At 35.3% G+C, this 16,714-nt stretch overlaps 1 protein-coding gene across 1 annotated transcript in view; it reads left to right on the top strand.

Moving 5' to 3' along the window:
- Positions 1 to 16,460, top strand: part of LOC150094899 (uncharacterized) — a 269,654-nt gene extending 253,194 nt beyond the window's left edge. Inside the window, exon 22 of the mRNA XM_090411271.1 lies at positions 14,046 to 16,460. Within this exon, the coding sequence (XP_090267397.1) occupies positions 14,046 to 14,119 (74 nt within the window). The 3' untranslated portion in view covers positions 14,120 to 16,460. The remainder of the gene's footprint in view (positions 1 to 14,045) is intronic.
- The last annotated feature ends 254 nt before the right edge of the window (positions 16,461 to 16,714 follow it).

The following is a 16,714-nucleotide window of genomic DNA, read 5'->3' on the forward strand; positions in this document are numbered from 1 at the left end:
TACTGAGGCATGACCTACCCTTCACAAAACCATGCTGTCCCCGATACAGTATCCCATACAGTATCCCATAATATGTTCATGTAATGCTAATAAAAGATAAATATGTGTGCTGTTCAGAGATTATTCTATTTAAATAGCATGATGCCAAAGAAACTCATGCAGAATATCATAAATTCCTTAGTATTACTACGTTGGACTACAACTTATGTTTCTTTATGCTTTTCTATTTAATTAAAAGTTGGCTATATTCAAAGATCATAATGATAGGCTGAAATTTATAATATACAAAAGTGATCCAAAGATTTTTCAAATGTGTCTTGATATATTTTTATATAGAAGAAATCAGATACTACATTCATATATTTTACAAGGTAGGTAACAAAAGTTTCCAGCCTGATATACAAAATCCGAGCCAATTCGTGTTTTTAGAAAAACGTTTTTATCTGTCACCATCTGTGGGGAGGTTATTGTACCAGTTTCAACACTTTACCTGCGTCATTCAGTTGGAAGCACTCGTTTGATTAACATTTGGCATGCTAAGTGGCTGTAATGTTAAAACTTGAGTACTGCACTGTGATAAAGTTTTTCACCAAAGAAAGGCTTTCTTCAAGTGCTATCAAACAGCGACTGGATGGTGTTTATGCAGGAGCTTCTCCTTCATATTCTACTGTGAAAGAATGGGCTAAACAGTTTCACCTAGGAAAAGAGAGCATTAAAGATGATCCTCATGATGGTTGATCTGTGGAAGTGATGACAGGAAATTGTCTCTCTTGTTGAGGAGAAACTGCTTAATGACAGATGGCTGAAGCTCAAAGAAATCTCAGCAAGGTTGGGGCTTTCTATAACAACCGTCTTTCGCATCATTCATGAGAAGCTACACATGTCAGTGTAAGGTGGGTGCTCCGACTTTTCAATTCAGAAGGAGCATCATTTGACCAGTTCCCGCAAGTTTTTAGAGCTTTGCAAGGGAATCAGAGAGAAGTGCTGGAATCCATTGTCACTGGGGATGAAACCATGGTCCTTCATTATGATCCTCTTTCCAGAAGGAAATCCATGGTGTGTTGCAAACCAGGCGAAGCACTGCTGAGAAAATCCAAGATCACTCAGTCCACCAAGAAGATCGTGGCAATAATCTTTTTGAGGTTGCCGTGGAATTCTCAATTGATTTCAAGGAAAGGAATACCACCGTGAATGCAGAATATTATACTTCACTCTTGCACAAACTGTGTGATGGTATAAAGGAGAGATGAGGAATGCTGAGTCATGGTGTTCGTCTGTTTCACAACAATGCTCCAGTCCACACGGCTATTGTTTCGAAAGATTGAAAGCTCAGATCTAGCACCCAGTGACTACTGCGTCTTCTTGAAATTGAAGAAAGACCTTCAAGGAAAAAAATTTGCAGATGACATTGAGGTGAAAGATGCAGTTTTAGGCCATTTTGCAGACAAAAAAGTATAGACTATTTTTTCAAAGGACATAGAAATGTTAATTCCTGTGTGAAAAGTGTGTTGAAGTAAAGGGAGATTATGTGAAAAAGTGACACAGTTGTTTTCTTTTTATCACCTCTAAAAGTAAGTCATGTCGGAAACTTATGGAACCATCCTCATACCAAGCTAAGGTAACAAAAAATGGCTTTATTTTTCTAAAACTGAAATACTGATATGCAATATTGTTATTACACTTGCAGCACAATCTGTTTTCAATATATATTACTGCAACTGAACGATGTGTTCCTTGAGGTGGGGGATCTGCATATTATCTTTCATTATTATATATTTTAGAGTTTCACGTAACTATTTTGAGCCTACAAAGTCTCAAAATATTTCAATGAAGAAGAAATTGAATGCTAGATTTCTATATTTTACAAAATTAATGCAACAGAAGAGGGCTTTATGTGATAGTATGATAGTGCCTTTTGAAATTCTTAGAGAATCCTCTAGCATTCTTTAAGCAAGTAGTGTTGTTCACAGAATATTTTAAATTGTATTTCTATTTTTTTTATAATAGTTTCATAATAACTAATATTACTAATATAATAATAACCAAATTAAAGATATTTTCTGGTAAGTAAAATGATATATGGAGTCTTTATTAATATAAATGAAAATGTAAACATAATGCTTAAGTATAATAATAATATTTGGTTTCCAGATCAAGTGTTGATCAATTTTATTAAACTGAACCATCTAGTTTCACCACACTTTAACTGTTGGCATCTTCAGGGCACTTATAAGTTTAAACAATCTCACAATTATGCGTAACTGCAAAGCTGACAAAAATGAACTGTAAAAAACTGACTAGAATAATTACAAACAGAATAGTATCAAACGTGAGTTAAACATGTATCGCATGTACAAGGTTAGCTAGCTGTTGCTAAGGAACACGTGTTAAAGAAAAGAGTGATTCGCATCACAACAGACAACGAGACCCTTCAAGATGAGTTAAAATTTATTTCCAACAATCTGTATTTGAACGGCTATCCAAGAAGACTAGTCAATAAAGTCCTTTTCTCTGAACCACCACAAAGAGAACAAGAAGATATTCGATATATAAAAACGATTGCAATTCCGTTTGTAAGTGGCATCTCCAACAAGCTCACCAGCCTCCTCAAACAACACAAAATAAGAGTAACATTTAAACCAATAGAATCTATTCATAAACTACTAAGATCTCCAAAAGACAACCATCCTTTCTATAAATATGCTGGAGTTTATAATATTCCATGCGCTTGTGGCTCTAGTTACATCGGACAGACTTCGAGAAGCCTCGAAATCAGGCAAAAGGAACACATTGGCTATGTCAAAAACAACAGACAGGATATATCTGGCCTATCTTCTCATTTCTCTACAACTAACCATGTCATCGAGTGGGACAAAAGCTGTTCTCCTTACATAGAGGAAGATTACTATTCAAGAATTTTCAATGAAGCAGCCACAGTCGCCTGTTCTACTGTCAACCTTAACAGAAATCAAGGCCTAATACTCCCAGAAATATGGAAAACCCTAATCAGAACTTTAAAAACGGAAGAAATGAACTTTAATACAAACTACAGAAAGTTCCTTAGCAACAGCTAGCTAACCTTGTACATGCGATATGTGTTTCACTCACGTTCGATACTATTCTATTTGTAATTATTCTAGTCAGTTTTTTACAGTTCATTTTTGTCAGCTTTGCAGTTACGCATAATTGTGAGATTGTTTAAACTTATAAGTGCCCTGAAGATGCCAACAGTTAAAATGTGACAAAACTAGTTGGTTCAGTTAAATAAAATTGATCAACACTTGATCTGGAAACCAAATATTATTATTATACTAATTTATGGTCAAGAAAATACCTTCATGACGTAATGCTTAAGTATTTTTTTATTGTTTAGAATGGTTAATCACATTTGCTTTATAAGCTTGAATTTGAATGTCCCAACCTAAACAGTCCAAAAATTTGCATAGTGAAAAGCCAGATTGCTGTGAAGAATAGCACTGCATTTGGCTAGTATCACAAGGTAACAGAATGAATCTTAGAGACCAGCTTTATTTCAGACAAGCACCATTAATTGATTCCAGGAAACCATTATGTCAAGCCTTCAAAGCTGAGTTTATAATATTTTATAATCACAAGCATTTATAGATTGCCAGTTGAACCTAAATATTCCAAGAAAACATCTTCACCACATTATCAAGGTCAACTGAATCTGCCAAAATGTAGCGCGCACACTTTTACACCAGAACAAGCGTGGCATCATCCTGATATATATAAAAAATTGTTCACTATTGATAAAGATTAATATTCTATAAATTATTGCCTATGATTAAAAGTAGGTTTTCTTTGACAGTCTGAACATGAAAAAATCACTGAATCAATGTGAGTGAAGTAGCTCTACTGGTTTCAGTAAGGTCAGTTTTAGAATAAGTCATATTTTGCATTTGGTGTTTTTTTAGGATCTAGTCCACTTTTGACATACTCCATATTTAAGCACAAGGTAGCATTGGTCAGTTGAAAGCCAGTACTGCTTACAATGCCTGCCAGATTGCATAAAAGTTCTGATGCAAGAAAAAAAAAATTAAGGTGTAAAGATGAAGCACCTCCTGTAGTATACAGTCCTGACCTACTACTACTATCTGATTAAGCAATGAAGGACTTACTTTCTGCATGGCCAAAGCTTATAAAGTGTTAAAATTTAGGTTATCCTATGTGTTGGGAAATGGGCATTACTTATCTCCTATGGAAAGGAAAACACATTAAATTACTAAATGATTAAAAGAAATTATAATAAATGTCTATTATTATTTTATGGTCAAGTGGTAGAACAATGCCTTTGATGCCCTTGAAACTTGAAAAGTTTCAAAAGTGATATGAAGAGCTTACGAGAATACTTTCTTGCCTAATTAGGACTGCACTGCTTAGGAGACAACAAGCCTAGGAGCTCATATATTCACCTTTTATTAGCCCTGTCATTATATAAAATCACAAATATGAAAAAAAAAAAAAATATATATATATATATATCCTAAGCAGTTTCATCTTCCATCATACACTATTAAAAGAAAGGATAATAAATATCTATTATTCTTTTATAGCCAAGTGACAAAACAGTGTTTGCCTTTGAATCTTAAAAAGTTTTGAAAAGTAACTGAGAGCTTGTGAGAATACAGCCTTCAATGTGAAAGGTTCCTTGAAAGAACTCTTTCCTTCATAGTTACTAAATTATATTTAATAAATTAAGTAGTTTTATCGGTACATCATCCACATAATAAACAAATTACTGTACACACACACACATCACATCATAATGCAAGATGAAAATATCATAACTAAAGCAACATGTATTAATATGAACTGACAACTCTTAACCTTAAGGAGGACCAAATCCTGTTAATTATACTGAACTATTGTAGTTTTAATTTGGAACATTCATCATAGCACTGCAGATTCTTTACCTTTGTTTTTCTCACACTTGTGTGTGGCTATATGATTGATTTTAATCTTTCTCTAATATATCCTTAAGAATAGCATACTGCTCTAGTGATGCTAGTTAAGATTTCATAGTAAATTGTAAGAAAGTTATAAAATATTATGGCGAAGTTTCAACAAATTATTTAAAACCGTACTCACATGCGAAATATTTACTCACCCAATCCCCCTCCCCATTTTTAATGATATATCACAATAAGTCAACAGGGGTTCCACAAAATGATTAATAGTACCATACCATGGTTTGAGAAGTTATGATTTTTATTAAATAATAAATAGAAACCAAAATAAAAAATGATGGTACAACATGACAAAATTTCATGCCGGCTGCGCCGTCGCCTGGTTAAACAAGGTCCACCGTTGTTTTCGCCAGGGAACCAGGGCGAACAGTGAAAAGTCAGCTACTGGAACAAATTAAATAAACACATCCCAACTCAACATCACCAGAGTTAAAGATTCGTACTATCAACATAAGAAGCCTGAATGGCAAAGAAATGGAGCTAGTTGAGGAATTAGATAAGTACCAGATCAACATAATAGGGGTGACTGAAACAAAAAAGACAAAAACTGGTGAGATCTTTCTGAGCAATAAATACAAAATATTATATTCAGGCAATGGCAATCAAGGAAAAGAAGGAGTAGCCATAGTATTCAACACAAAATATGAGGCTAATCTTCTTGAATGGCAGGCAGTCTCAAGTAGAGTAATGTGGGCAAATATGAGAATGGGAAACTGGACAATGAGACTTATTTGTGCCTATGGTCCCACAGAAGGTTCTACTAAGGTAGAAGTGGAGGAATTTTTTGATGCTTTAGAAAAAGCAACTGACACAATGAAAAAGGAAAAGTTGGTCCTTGTTGGGGATCTGAATAGCAGAGTAGGAAATGATTGTCAGACATACAAAAATATTTTGGGAAAAGTTGGAGAAAAGAGCAAAGCTAATAATAATGGCAAATACCGGTTGGATTTCTGCTCAGGACATGGACTGGTTAGTACTAATACCATGTTCCAACATAAAAATGTGCACAAATTCACATGGAGAGAAGAGGCAAGGAATAAGAAAAGTCTCACTGACTATGTTATTGTTGATAGTGATGTTTTCTCCCTGGTGCAGGACACCAGAGTGTACAGAGGATTTGAAATTGGAAGTGATCACTATTTAGTCTTGAGCAGGATAAAATTGAATTTCATATTGAAAAGAATAACATGTAAGAAAGTTTTAAAGCGAATAAAAGTTGAGCAGCTCTCGCATGTGAACTGCAGACTAAAATACACAAAGATTATTATTGAAGAAAAAATGAAAGAGTTTGAGAACAGGAACCAAACCTTGGAGATTCAGTGGCAAGCGTTGAAGAAAACCCTGATTGATTCAGCCAGAGAGGCATGTGGTGAGGTTGTCTGCAAGGATAGAAAAATCAGTATTCCATGGTGGATATAGGAAGTTAAAGAGACAGTGAAGGAAAAGAAGAAATCATATCAAAATTTCCTGGCAAATAAGTCAGCTTTTGCTCTTAGGGAATACAGAGACAAATGTAAGAAAGCTAAACACTGTGTAAAACTAGCTATACAAAAGTCATGGGAGGACTTCGGCAAGAACATAGAAAATAAATATCAAGAAGTGGTAAGATATTCTGGAAATTGTTGAAGAAGCTAAGAAATGGAGGAAAGAGTGCTGTAAAAGGAGTTAGAGATGATAAAGGTGACATGAAAACAGGAGAAAAAGATATCCTTGAAGTATGGAGTAATTACTTCAAAAAATTGCTAAATGAAACAAGCAGTCAGAGCACAGTGATAAAAAAACACTCAACAGGCATACAGTAAGGAATACATATCCATACTTGAAGTAGAAAAAATGTGGAAAGGCAGCAGGAGTATATGATAGCCCGCTAGAGGGCTAGATGGTCGGTCGTTTTTTCAGAGAGCTCCCGAAAGTTAAGTATAATTTTGAGTGAAAATTAGAATATAGGTTAAAATCATAAAGTAATATTGTCTAATTTTGGTAGCTTGTTGTGTCTGTGTGATTTTGGTGTGAATTCCGTTATTTAATTTAGTATTTAACGATACGTTTCATAGATTTGAATATGGCCAATGCGAAATAAGATAATGGCGTCCAAAAATACGACGCCATTGTTCAAAAACTATAATGTGAAAGAGTTTTACCAATGTGATGTGTGTGGGATGTATACATTCCCAAATGAGGCTGGAGTTTGGATTGAAAGTGATAGTGGTGGGAGAACGTGCAGAAAGTGTAAGGAAAGTGAGGAGTTGAAGTGTGTGTCAGGTTGTGAGACAGTTATGGTTGAAGAAAGTCAGAATGTGAGTGAAAATAGTGGCTTGATAGGGAATTGCGATGTACAAGATGGCAATGACAGCGGTGATCAAAGAAAGAGTGAAAGCAACTATACAGAGAGAGAAAATGGTTTGAATGATAAAAAAAATGAGGAATTATTTGTAGGAAGTGAGATTGCTAGGTTGTGCGCAGTGATACAAAATCTGCAGCGGCAATTAGAGCACCTGCAAAACTCTTTCCAAAGTGATTCGGCTAATGTAAATAAACAGCGTAAGAGTGGGAGAGTTTCTGAAATGAAAGAAAGAGTGTTGTATGGTGACTCGTTATTAAGAGGAGTGATAGATGGGAGTGTAACTAAATCGTACTTACCGGGTGAGAAATTTAAGGATGTAAGTATTAGAGTGCAAAAACAAAGGGTGAAAGAATTAAAAATTGTGGCGGGTACGAATGAATTGAAAGGTGATAAATTTTTTATGAGAGAGGACTTGAAAGTATTGTTAAAGGTAGCGAAAGAAAAGAGTGACAGAGTAGAATGGTGAGTCTGTTGCTGCGGTATGACAGAGAGGAGCTTAGAAGGAGGGCAATAATCGCAATGACATTATGCGCAGGTTATGCAGACAGTGTGGTGTGGAATTCATGGACATGTGGAATGAGTTTGATGGGTGAAAGGACTTATACAAGATGGATGGCCTGCATTTGAATGGACTTGGTGTGCGGAGACTGGAAAAAGTGTTGCTGAATGAAGTGAAAATGGATATGCTGAACCAGGGAAACTATAACTACCAAGGAGGCGGGGGAAGCGGATATGCAGACATCAGTGAGACAGCTGAGTGTAAGAATGTATATAATGTACCCAAGCCAGCACTAAGGACAAAAAATGGGAATGGGACATTTAGAATAACGCATCAAGATAGGGGTGGGACAAAGGGATCACTGCATTTCATGTATACTAATGCCAGGCTAGGAGTATTAGGAACTAGAAGGAAGAATTTTTGGCATTAGTGAAACATAGCTGACAGAAGATGATATAGTTAGTGGGATAGAATGTGTAGGTTATAGTGTGTTTAGGAGGGACAGAGAGAATAAAATGGGGGAGGGGTGTTATTGATGATAGCTGATGAACAGCAGCCAAGGAGAATTGAAGTTGTATCGCAGGATAGTGAAAGGAGCTCATTTGAGGCTATTTGGTGTGAGATTGAGACTGGCAGAATAAAATATACAGTTGAGTGCTGCTATAGACCAGGTGAGGGAATAGATGGTGGAGATAGTATGCATAAACAAATTGATGAAATGAGTGGAAGGAGGGTAATTATTATGGGGGATTTCAACTATGGTAACATTGATTGGAAGGAGGAGAGGACACATGTGAGGAAGGACATGGATTTTATTCAATTATTAAGGGATAACTATCTGAGACAGCATGTAATTGAAAATACTAGGGGTGTGAGAGTGATCATAAGGTCTTGACCTGGGAGGTAGCTAAGGTGTAGAATTTTCGATTAAGACAGGGTATATGTGGAATTAACATGCTGGCAAGTATGACAAGCTTAGGAGATTGCTTGGATCAGTGCCATGGCATGTACAACTGCAAGGGCCAGACGTCTATAGAGCATGGGAAGTGGTCAAGGAGCATTTACAGGAGGTTATGGCTGATTGTATACCTAGGGTCCGAATAGTAAAACAAGTAGGGGTTAAATGGATGAATAACACCATTAAGCTTGAGCTGCAAAAAAAGAAACAACTGTGGAGGGAATTTAAAGAAAGGGGTAACCTGCAGGCACACGAATGGTATAAAGCGCAGGCCAGAAGGGTAACGAGTGTGGTAAAAAAAGCAAAAGCGGATTATGAAAGGAATTTGGGATTCTCTTTTGCTAGCTATGCAAGCAAAAGAGAATCCCAAACAGTTCTTTCAATATGCTTCAAGCAAGAAAAAAACTTTACATGGCAAAATGATTTCAAGGAATGATGATAGTTAGGAGGTCACTGAATCAGTCGATATAGTGGAGTTACTGAGCGCGCACTTTGCAAAAGTATATCATCCAGGTGGTGACATTGAAAAAATGAAGGAACCATCAGTTCATACGGGAATTGTGATGAATGAAGTGGAGGTAAATAGTCTATTACAGAACCTTAATGTGAATACATCTGTGGGATTGGATGGTATACCGGCACGGGTCTTATGTGAAGTGGCTAAGAAATTATCAATGCCCTTGACCATGTTATTTAATCTATGTCTCGGGTCGGGTTTAGTCCCGAAGGTGTGGAAAGAGGGAAAAATAGTTTCACTGCATAAAGGAGGATCCAAGACTACTGTTGCAAATTACTGACCGATCAGCATATCCGGAGTCGTTGTCAAGGTCTTGGAGAAAGTAGTCAAGGGAAAAATACAGGAATGGATTGATGAAAATGAGATACTGAACAGGGGAGAGCATCGTTTTGTGAAGGGTAGATCATGCCTCAGTAACTTGCTCAAGTTTTATAACAAGGTGACGGCTGAACTGGATAAGGGAAATGGGTTTACAGTGATACTGCTGGACCTGGCAAAGGCGTTCGACAGGATACCACATGAATTCTAATCCGTAAACTACAACGTATGGGAATGGATATAGGGTTGGTGAGATGGATAGGTGGGTGGCTGATGGAGAGATATCAAAGAGTTGTTTATTCAGGAGTAGAGTCCAAAAGACGGCCTGTGACTAGTGGTGTGCCGCAGTGTGTTCTTGGACTTGTTGGTCCAAGTTCTTGGACCACTCCTGTTTAATCTGTTCATTAACGATATAGGGAAGGATCTAAGTGGAACAGTTCATTTCTTCGCTGATGATGCAAAGTTGGGTAGGGCGATAGTGAATGCAGAAGATGTCAAAGTCTTGCAGGATGACTTGGATAGATTGGAGTTCTGGGCTAAGGAGAATGGATGTCAATTTAATGTGACAAAATCTATGGATATGCATTTTGGGGTGAAAAGATTAGCAGCAGTATACCACATTGGTGGAACTGTACTCCAGGAGATTGATGAGGCCAGGGACTTGGGAGTGTTGGATAGGGATATGAAATTTAGGGGGCGCATTGCAAAAGTAGCTAAATCAGCTCATCAACTCACTTGGTTGTTGGAAAATACCTTGATGAGCAGAGACAAGCAAGTTATTGTACTTCTGTACCGAGCCTTGATAAAACCTCATCTCGACTACTGTGCCCAGATTTGTTAACTTCGGTTCCTTCTTGATGGGGAGGAGGTGAAGAGGATCCAGAGGCTAGTGGCTAAGATGATAGCAGGTCTATGGAATGAACCATATGAGAACAGGTTGAAGATTTGTGGGTTGCAGAAACTAGTTGATAGGCGGAAAAGGGGAGTATGATTAAAACATTCAAATTGCTAAAGGGATTCTATAGGATTAATTCAGAGGATATTTTTGAGATCCGGACTGGTGGTGGGAGAACTAGGGGACATCTATGGAAGCTGGGCAAGAGTGTGGTTAGCAGGGGTGTTAAAGCTGGGTTCTTTACTTTTAGAGTGGTAAATGAGTGGAATAAGCTGCCAGAGTCTGTTTTGGGTGCTATGACGGTGAGCGAGTTCAAGGCAAGGTATGATGGATACTGTGAGAATGTCGTATAGTTGTGTGGACGTGATCGTCAGGGCCTCCCTCGATGAGTCTAAGGACTCCCTGGAATCGCCCGAAATAATAATAATAATGATATTCGACCAGAAATGCTGAAGTATGGTGGTATAAAAGTCTTTCAGTGGCTGCACTACATAGTTCAGAAAGCCTGGACAGATGGACGAATTCCCGATGATTGGAGTAGAGCTCTAATAGTGCCCATATATAAAATGGGAAATAAAACTGAATGTGAGAATTACAGAAGTATTTCCCTACTGAGTATTCCTGGCAAGATCTATACAAGTATGCTTGAGAAACTGTTGAGAAGAATTGTGGAAGAAAAGCTTGGTGAAGATCAAACTAAATTCAGGCCAAATAGAAGCTGTCAGAATCAGATCTTCACTTTACGACAAATAGTCGAGAAAGCATTGGAATATAACAAAGAGACAAGCAAGTTATTGTACCTCTGTACCAAGCCTTGATAAAACCTCATCTCCACTACTGTGCCCAGATTTGGTCACCTCGGTTCCTTCTTGATGGGGAGGAGGTGGAGAGGATCCAGAGGCTAGTGACTAAGATGATAGCAAGTCTATGGAATGAACCATATGAGAACAGGTTGAAGTATTTAAGTTTTGTCGATCTGGAAAAGGCATATGACAAGGTGCCAAGAGAGAAGCTATTCAATACGCTACAGTTATATGGTGTCAATGGGGCATTGTATCAAGCAATACTTAGTCTGTATTTGAGTTGTAAGTCAGCAGTTAGAATTGAAGGAAGTATAGGGAGATGGTTTAATGTTAAATCTGGTGTGAGACAGGGATGTACATTATCCCCTCTGTTATTCATTATCTATATGGATCACATTATGAAGGAAAGTTGTATTAAACATGATATCAGAATTGGCGATGTTAGTGTCAGCTCCTTGCTTTATGCGGACAATGTTATACTTCTAAATAAATCCACTACAAGTTTGCAAAATTCCCTGACTAAATTGAATAACTGTTGTAATAGATATGGTATGAAGGTCAGCATTAAATAGACAATGACAATGAAAATAGGTAGAATTGTTGAAAATGTCAACTATGTTTTGAATGGGGAACCTGTGGAACAAGTAAAACATTTCAGCTACTTAGGCATGATTTTTTGTGAAGATGGTAAATTAAATATGGAAATAGACAACAGAATCAGCAAAGCTGGTATGGTGGGAAGTCAGTTGAATAAATTCATATGGAATAAGAGAGAAATTAGTTGGAACACTAAATTAGCTCTATACAAGACAGTGTTCAAACCAGTTTTAACTTATAGATCTGAGAGCTGGTCAGAAGTAAAACATTTGACCAAAGACTAGAGACCGCAGATGAGAGTCCTGAGAAAGATTAGAGGTGTGAACAGATGGCATTAATGGCAATATCATATTAAAAACGAGTATATTAGGAAAGAACTTGACATTGTCGGCATCCAGGAATGTGTTAGCAGAGCTAATCTCATGTGGTATGGTCACTTAAACAGAAACGGCGAGGAAAGATTAGCAAAACAAGTGTTCTCTGCCAGGTTGGCAGGAAAACGACCCAGAGGAAGACCAAGATATAGGTGGATTGATACGGTACAGTGTGCCTTAGAAGATAGAAATATAAGATCTGATAATGCTAATATTGGAGGCTTGACAAGTAATAGACTGATTTGGAGGAAAATTGTAGATAGGAAGTTAGTAATGGTGTAAATTTTTCATGTAGTACTATCATATCCTGTACACCCCTTGAGGGTACATGTTAGGAATTTGATGATGATAATGATAAATAGAAGTTTGCTCAGTCTGCAGCTACTCATCAGCTCATAAATCTACTCCCAACAGGCTAGTGCATTTGTTGAGCCTCATTATGGCCATTTGTTCTCCCCTTTCTGATGTCAGAACTGCTGCTACATGGCATGGATTGGATTCTATGCCACGTAGCAGCAGCTCTGACATAATCTCTGATTATGTGAACTGAGATTTCACGGGATTCGAAATTAACGGCCACGGTAACACCTGTAATGTTATAATGTTGCAATAACTGCAACATGTTAAGAAATCTGCAGTGTATGGTTTAGATAGTTCTGAAATAATTTTAACATAAATTGTTCATGGTGGGGATGGGGGTGGATTTCCTTTACGGTGAATCATATCCTGAATTCATCATCATCAAATTCCTGATGTGTACCCTCAAGGGGTGTATAGGATATGATAGTACTACATGAAAAACTTACATCATTACTAACTTCCTATCTACAATTTTTCTTTAAATCAGTGTTACCTGTCAAGACTCCAACATTATCAGATCTTATATTTCTATCTTCTAAAGCACTTTTTTACTGTATCAATCCACCTATATGTTGATCTTCCTCTGGGTCTTTTTCCTGCCAACCTTGCAGAGAACACTTGTTTTACTAATCTTTCTTCTCCCATTCTATAAGATATGTGAGAAGATATGGGACTAGAAAATATTAAAACATTGTAGAACTTGTTTTCAAGAAAAATGGTTAAAGAAATTCAAGTGGTTATGATATGAAGTTGCATTCTGTAATGTATAAAAATATCCTGGAATTGCTGACAGAAACTCTAGATTACTATAATATTGAGGCCTTTTGTTCAATTTTCACAAAAATTGCTATGACATAGACTTGACCAGAAATCTCTTGGGAAACACCTCTAGCTGCCCTTCAAATAAAGATGGATTCTAAAATTTTTGAATACCTGAAATGCCTTTTTAATATAGCCTGTTATAAAGCTAAATTCGATAAACCATTTACTGACTTCAAAAACTTCATAGACCCAGTAGTAGTAGAATAGTATTTAGTTTCCTTTAACTAAATTTAAATTTTGTTAAAGAAATCAAAGACACCAGTAACAAATATTATTTTAAATGCTTCTATAGATATTGTAAATGAGGAAAAATCATCCATTATATTATCAACATAAAATTCCTGGTATATACCCTCAAGGGGGTGTACAGGATATGATAGTACTACATGAAAAATTTACATCACTACTGAATTTTAAAAAATGAATAAATAAATAAAAATAAAACCATCTAGATCAAAAAAGTGTATAGTATTCAGAATAAACAGGGTTTATGATTATTATGTGTGTTGTGCAAAGTGGCTGGTATCATAAAGAAAAATACATTTAATAATTTCTTTTATATTTCTTTAGAATTATCTGGAGATAATGGAGCAACACCTGAAGGATGGGGAAGCTATTTGCATCGTTGGTCAGGGATTACTTAATTATATAAGAATACTGATATTAATATTAGTGATATTTGTATAAATGTAAAAAGTTAGTTAACGTGTTCTTATGTTTAAATTAGGGATAGACCACCACAGGGAACAATATTCTTTTTTTAAATTAATATACTTCTTGTAATATGTGGTTTAATTCTACCTAGTAAAAATATTTTATACTGATACATATGATACGGTAAATAAATCTGTCTCATGGAAATGAAGATAGCAGTAGTACTTGTACAGACCATGGCAGTATATTTTTTTGTGTGTGTAATTTTCCAGTAATATGCACAAATGAACAGCATTTTAGTTTTTGTTATTTGTAGCACTACAGTCTGCAATACTTCTCTCATATGAATATTCATATATGCAGCGGTATTATTTGAAATGTGATTGACCTAGGAATTTTCATTCTGTCATTGTTTGGACTTGTTGGCTATGTTTATAATTAAACATATTTTTGCTCTTTCTTTTTTCTCTTCAAGAATTGCCTAGAATAGTACAATTCTGCAGCATTATTTTTATATATTGTTGTAAACAGTGGTGAGCTATGGAAATTTTAACAAAGGGCTCGCATCGTCGAGCAAAAAAATAAAAAAAAAAAAGGCCTAACTTAGCCCTTATAAACTTATATTGCGACTTGGTAGAGCTTCTGACAGATATGATAATTCTTGTAGGATATCAATCATTAATGCTAGATCTTTTAAAAATTCCAAATTGAGAAGTCGGTTTAAAAAGCCCTTATATTTATCATTCGATGCAAAATGCTTGCATAAAGCTGGGTAATTTCTCCACAAAGCAAGAGCCGTTCGTAAACTGCAAGCTGCCCATCGTGGTCCAAACATGGCCGATCTTTAAAATTTCGATACCAAGTCTTTTGCAATCATATTTAATTCTTGTTGATTTTTTGGTGATTGATGATAAAAAGCATATAATTTATCCATAAATATTTCAAAATGATTTATTTCTTTAATGTTTTTTATCGAATCGTCTAATGCTAAGTGTAAAAAATGAGCGCAATGCCAAATCACAACGTTGGGAAATTTTTGTAGAAGTTTGATTGCAACACCTGATTTGTTTCCTAACATTACACTAACTCCATCAATGCAATAAAATGATTTTTTATATAGTTATCAGAAAATCCATATGAATTTAAAGTAGCAATTATATTAGCATGTATACATTCCACGGTGGTATTTTCTAGTTCTACAAGATTATTAAACAAGAAGAACAAGAGGCTCACAAATTTGAGAAAAGTTTAACAAAGGGCTCGCGTGAGCCCCTTATAACTCGCCACTGGTTGTAAATTTTCTGCTTTAATTAACTGCAAATGAAGAAATTGTACCGAAATGCCATAAGACAATTTGACAGATTGGACTGTATTAAGACTTCTTTTGGTAACATACGTTTTTCAGTTGGAAATAATTTGGTAGTAATAACTCCACCTACATACAGTTTTTAATGTTTTTTTTCAACTATCAACATATCTTTCATTATTGTTTTGTAATAAAATATGTTTTATCTTGTGTAATATAGAAAAATCTAGTCTGTTTTATATGATTTAAACCTCTCTAAATTTTAAAATTAATGCATAAGAAATCTTATAAAAGTTACTTTCCAAAATAAAGTTAAAATTAGAGTTAATTTTTGTTAGAGTTAAAATTGTACACTTGAATTCTGCTTAATGAACAGATCTTTAAAAGTAACAGTGAACTCTACATCATGAAGTGTGGGATTTAAAAGGTAACAGTCTTTCTATGAAATGAAAGAATTATATCACATTTTGTTACAGAATTTTAAGACAACGATATATAGATTATTGTTAATTAATATGGTGCTATAAATTTACTTGTATATAAGAAAAGCTTCTTTGTAATTACTGTCATTATTCTGAAGCTGGAATAAATTCTAGTTCCTTTTCTTGTTTTATAAATTAAGCATTAACTTTCCTTATAGTGGGTGTGCTTATAATTTTTTATATTCCTGTAGAAAGTAAACTTGTAAATATGGTATGCAGAATATATTTATTCTCATTAGTGTAGATATTATTCTTTTTTTTTAGAAAGTGAAATAAAATTTAAATAATATTTTAATGAAATGAATAGTATTCAAGGTATTCAAAACTTTATTGCTGATTCTTTGATTTTCATTGTTTGTACTTACTGATTAATCATGGGTAATAATTATAATTGAAGAAGACTGATTGTAAACAAAAAGTTTCATATATTAGCTTTTTAAATGAAACGTTCGCACAAAGGCAGGAGGTACTCCATTATTACTGGGGGAAACTATTACTACATTGTATCAATGTTCAAACCTGTCCAATTCAACTTGCATTAATATGAAAAATAAAGCATATTTCTGGAAATTATTTTTGTAGTATTTGAAGTATTGCAGAATTATACTTCATTAAAAGACACACACATAAAACAAACTTATTTCTGTTTTCATCAGTTGTGAGTTGAAGAAATGGTAATTATGTTTATATGCAGCTATGTAATTAAATGTCTAGGCCATGAGGCCATACATCAAACATATCATCTATATAGTGTATAGCCAAATTATTGTATGTATAGAAGGCTTGGTTTTCCAAAT

This window comes from Typopeltis vanoorti, chromosome 21 (genome assembly GCF_054136105.1).
Source record: "Typopeltis vanoorti isolate ZY-2024b chromosome 21, IOZ_Tvanoo_1.0, whole genome shotgun sequence".
In the NCBI taxonomy this organism is placed as follows: domain Eukaryota; kingdom Metazoa; phylum Arthropoda; class Arachnida; order Uropygi; family Thelyphonidae; genus Typopeltis; species Typopeltis vanoorti.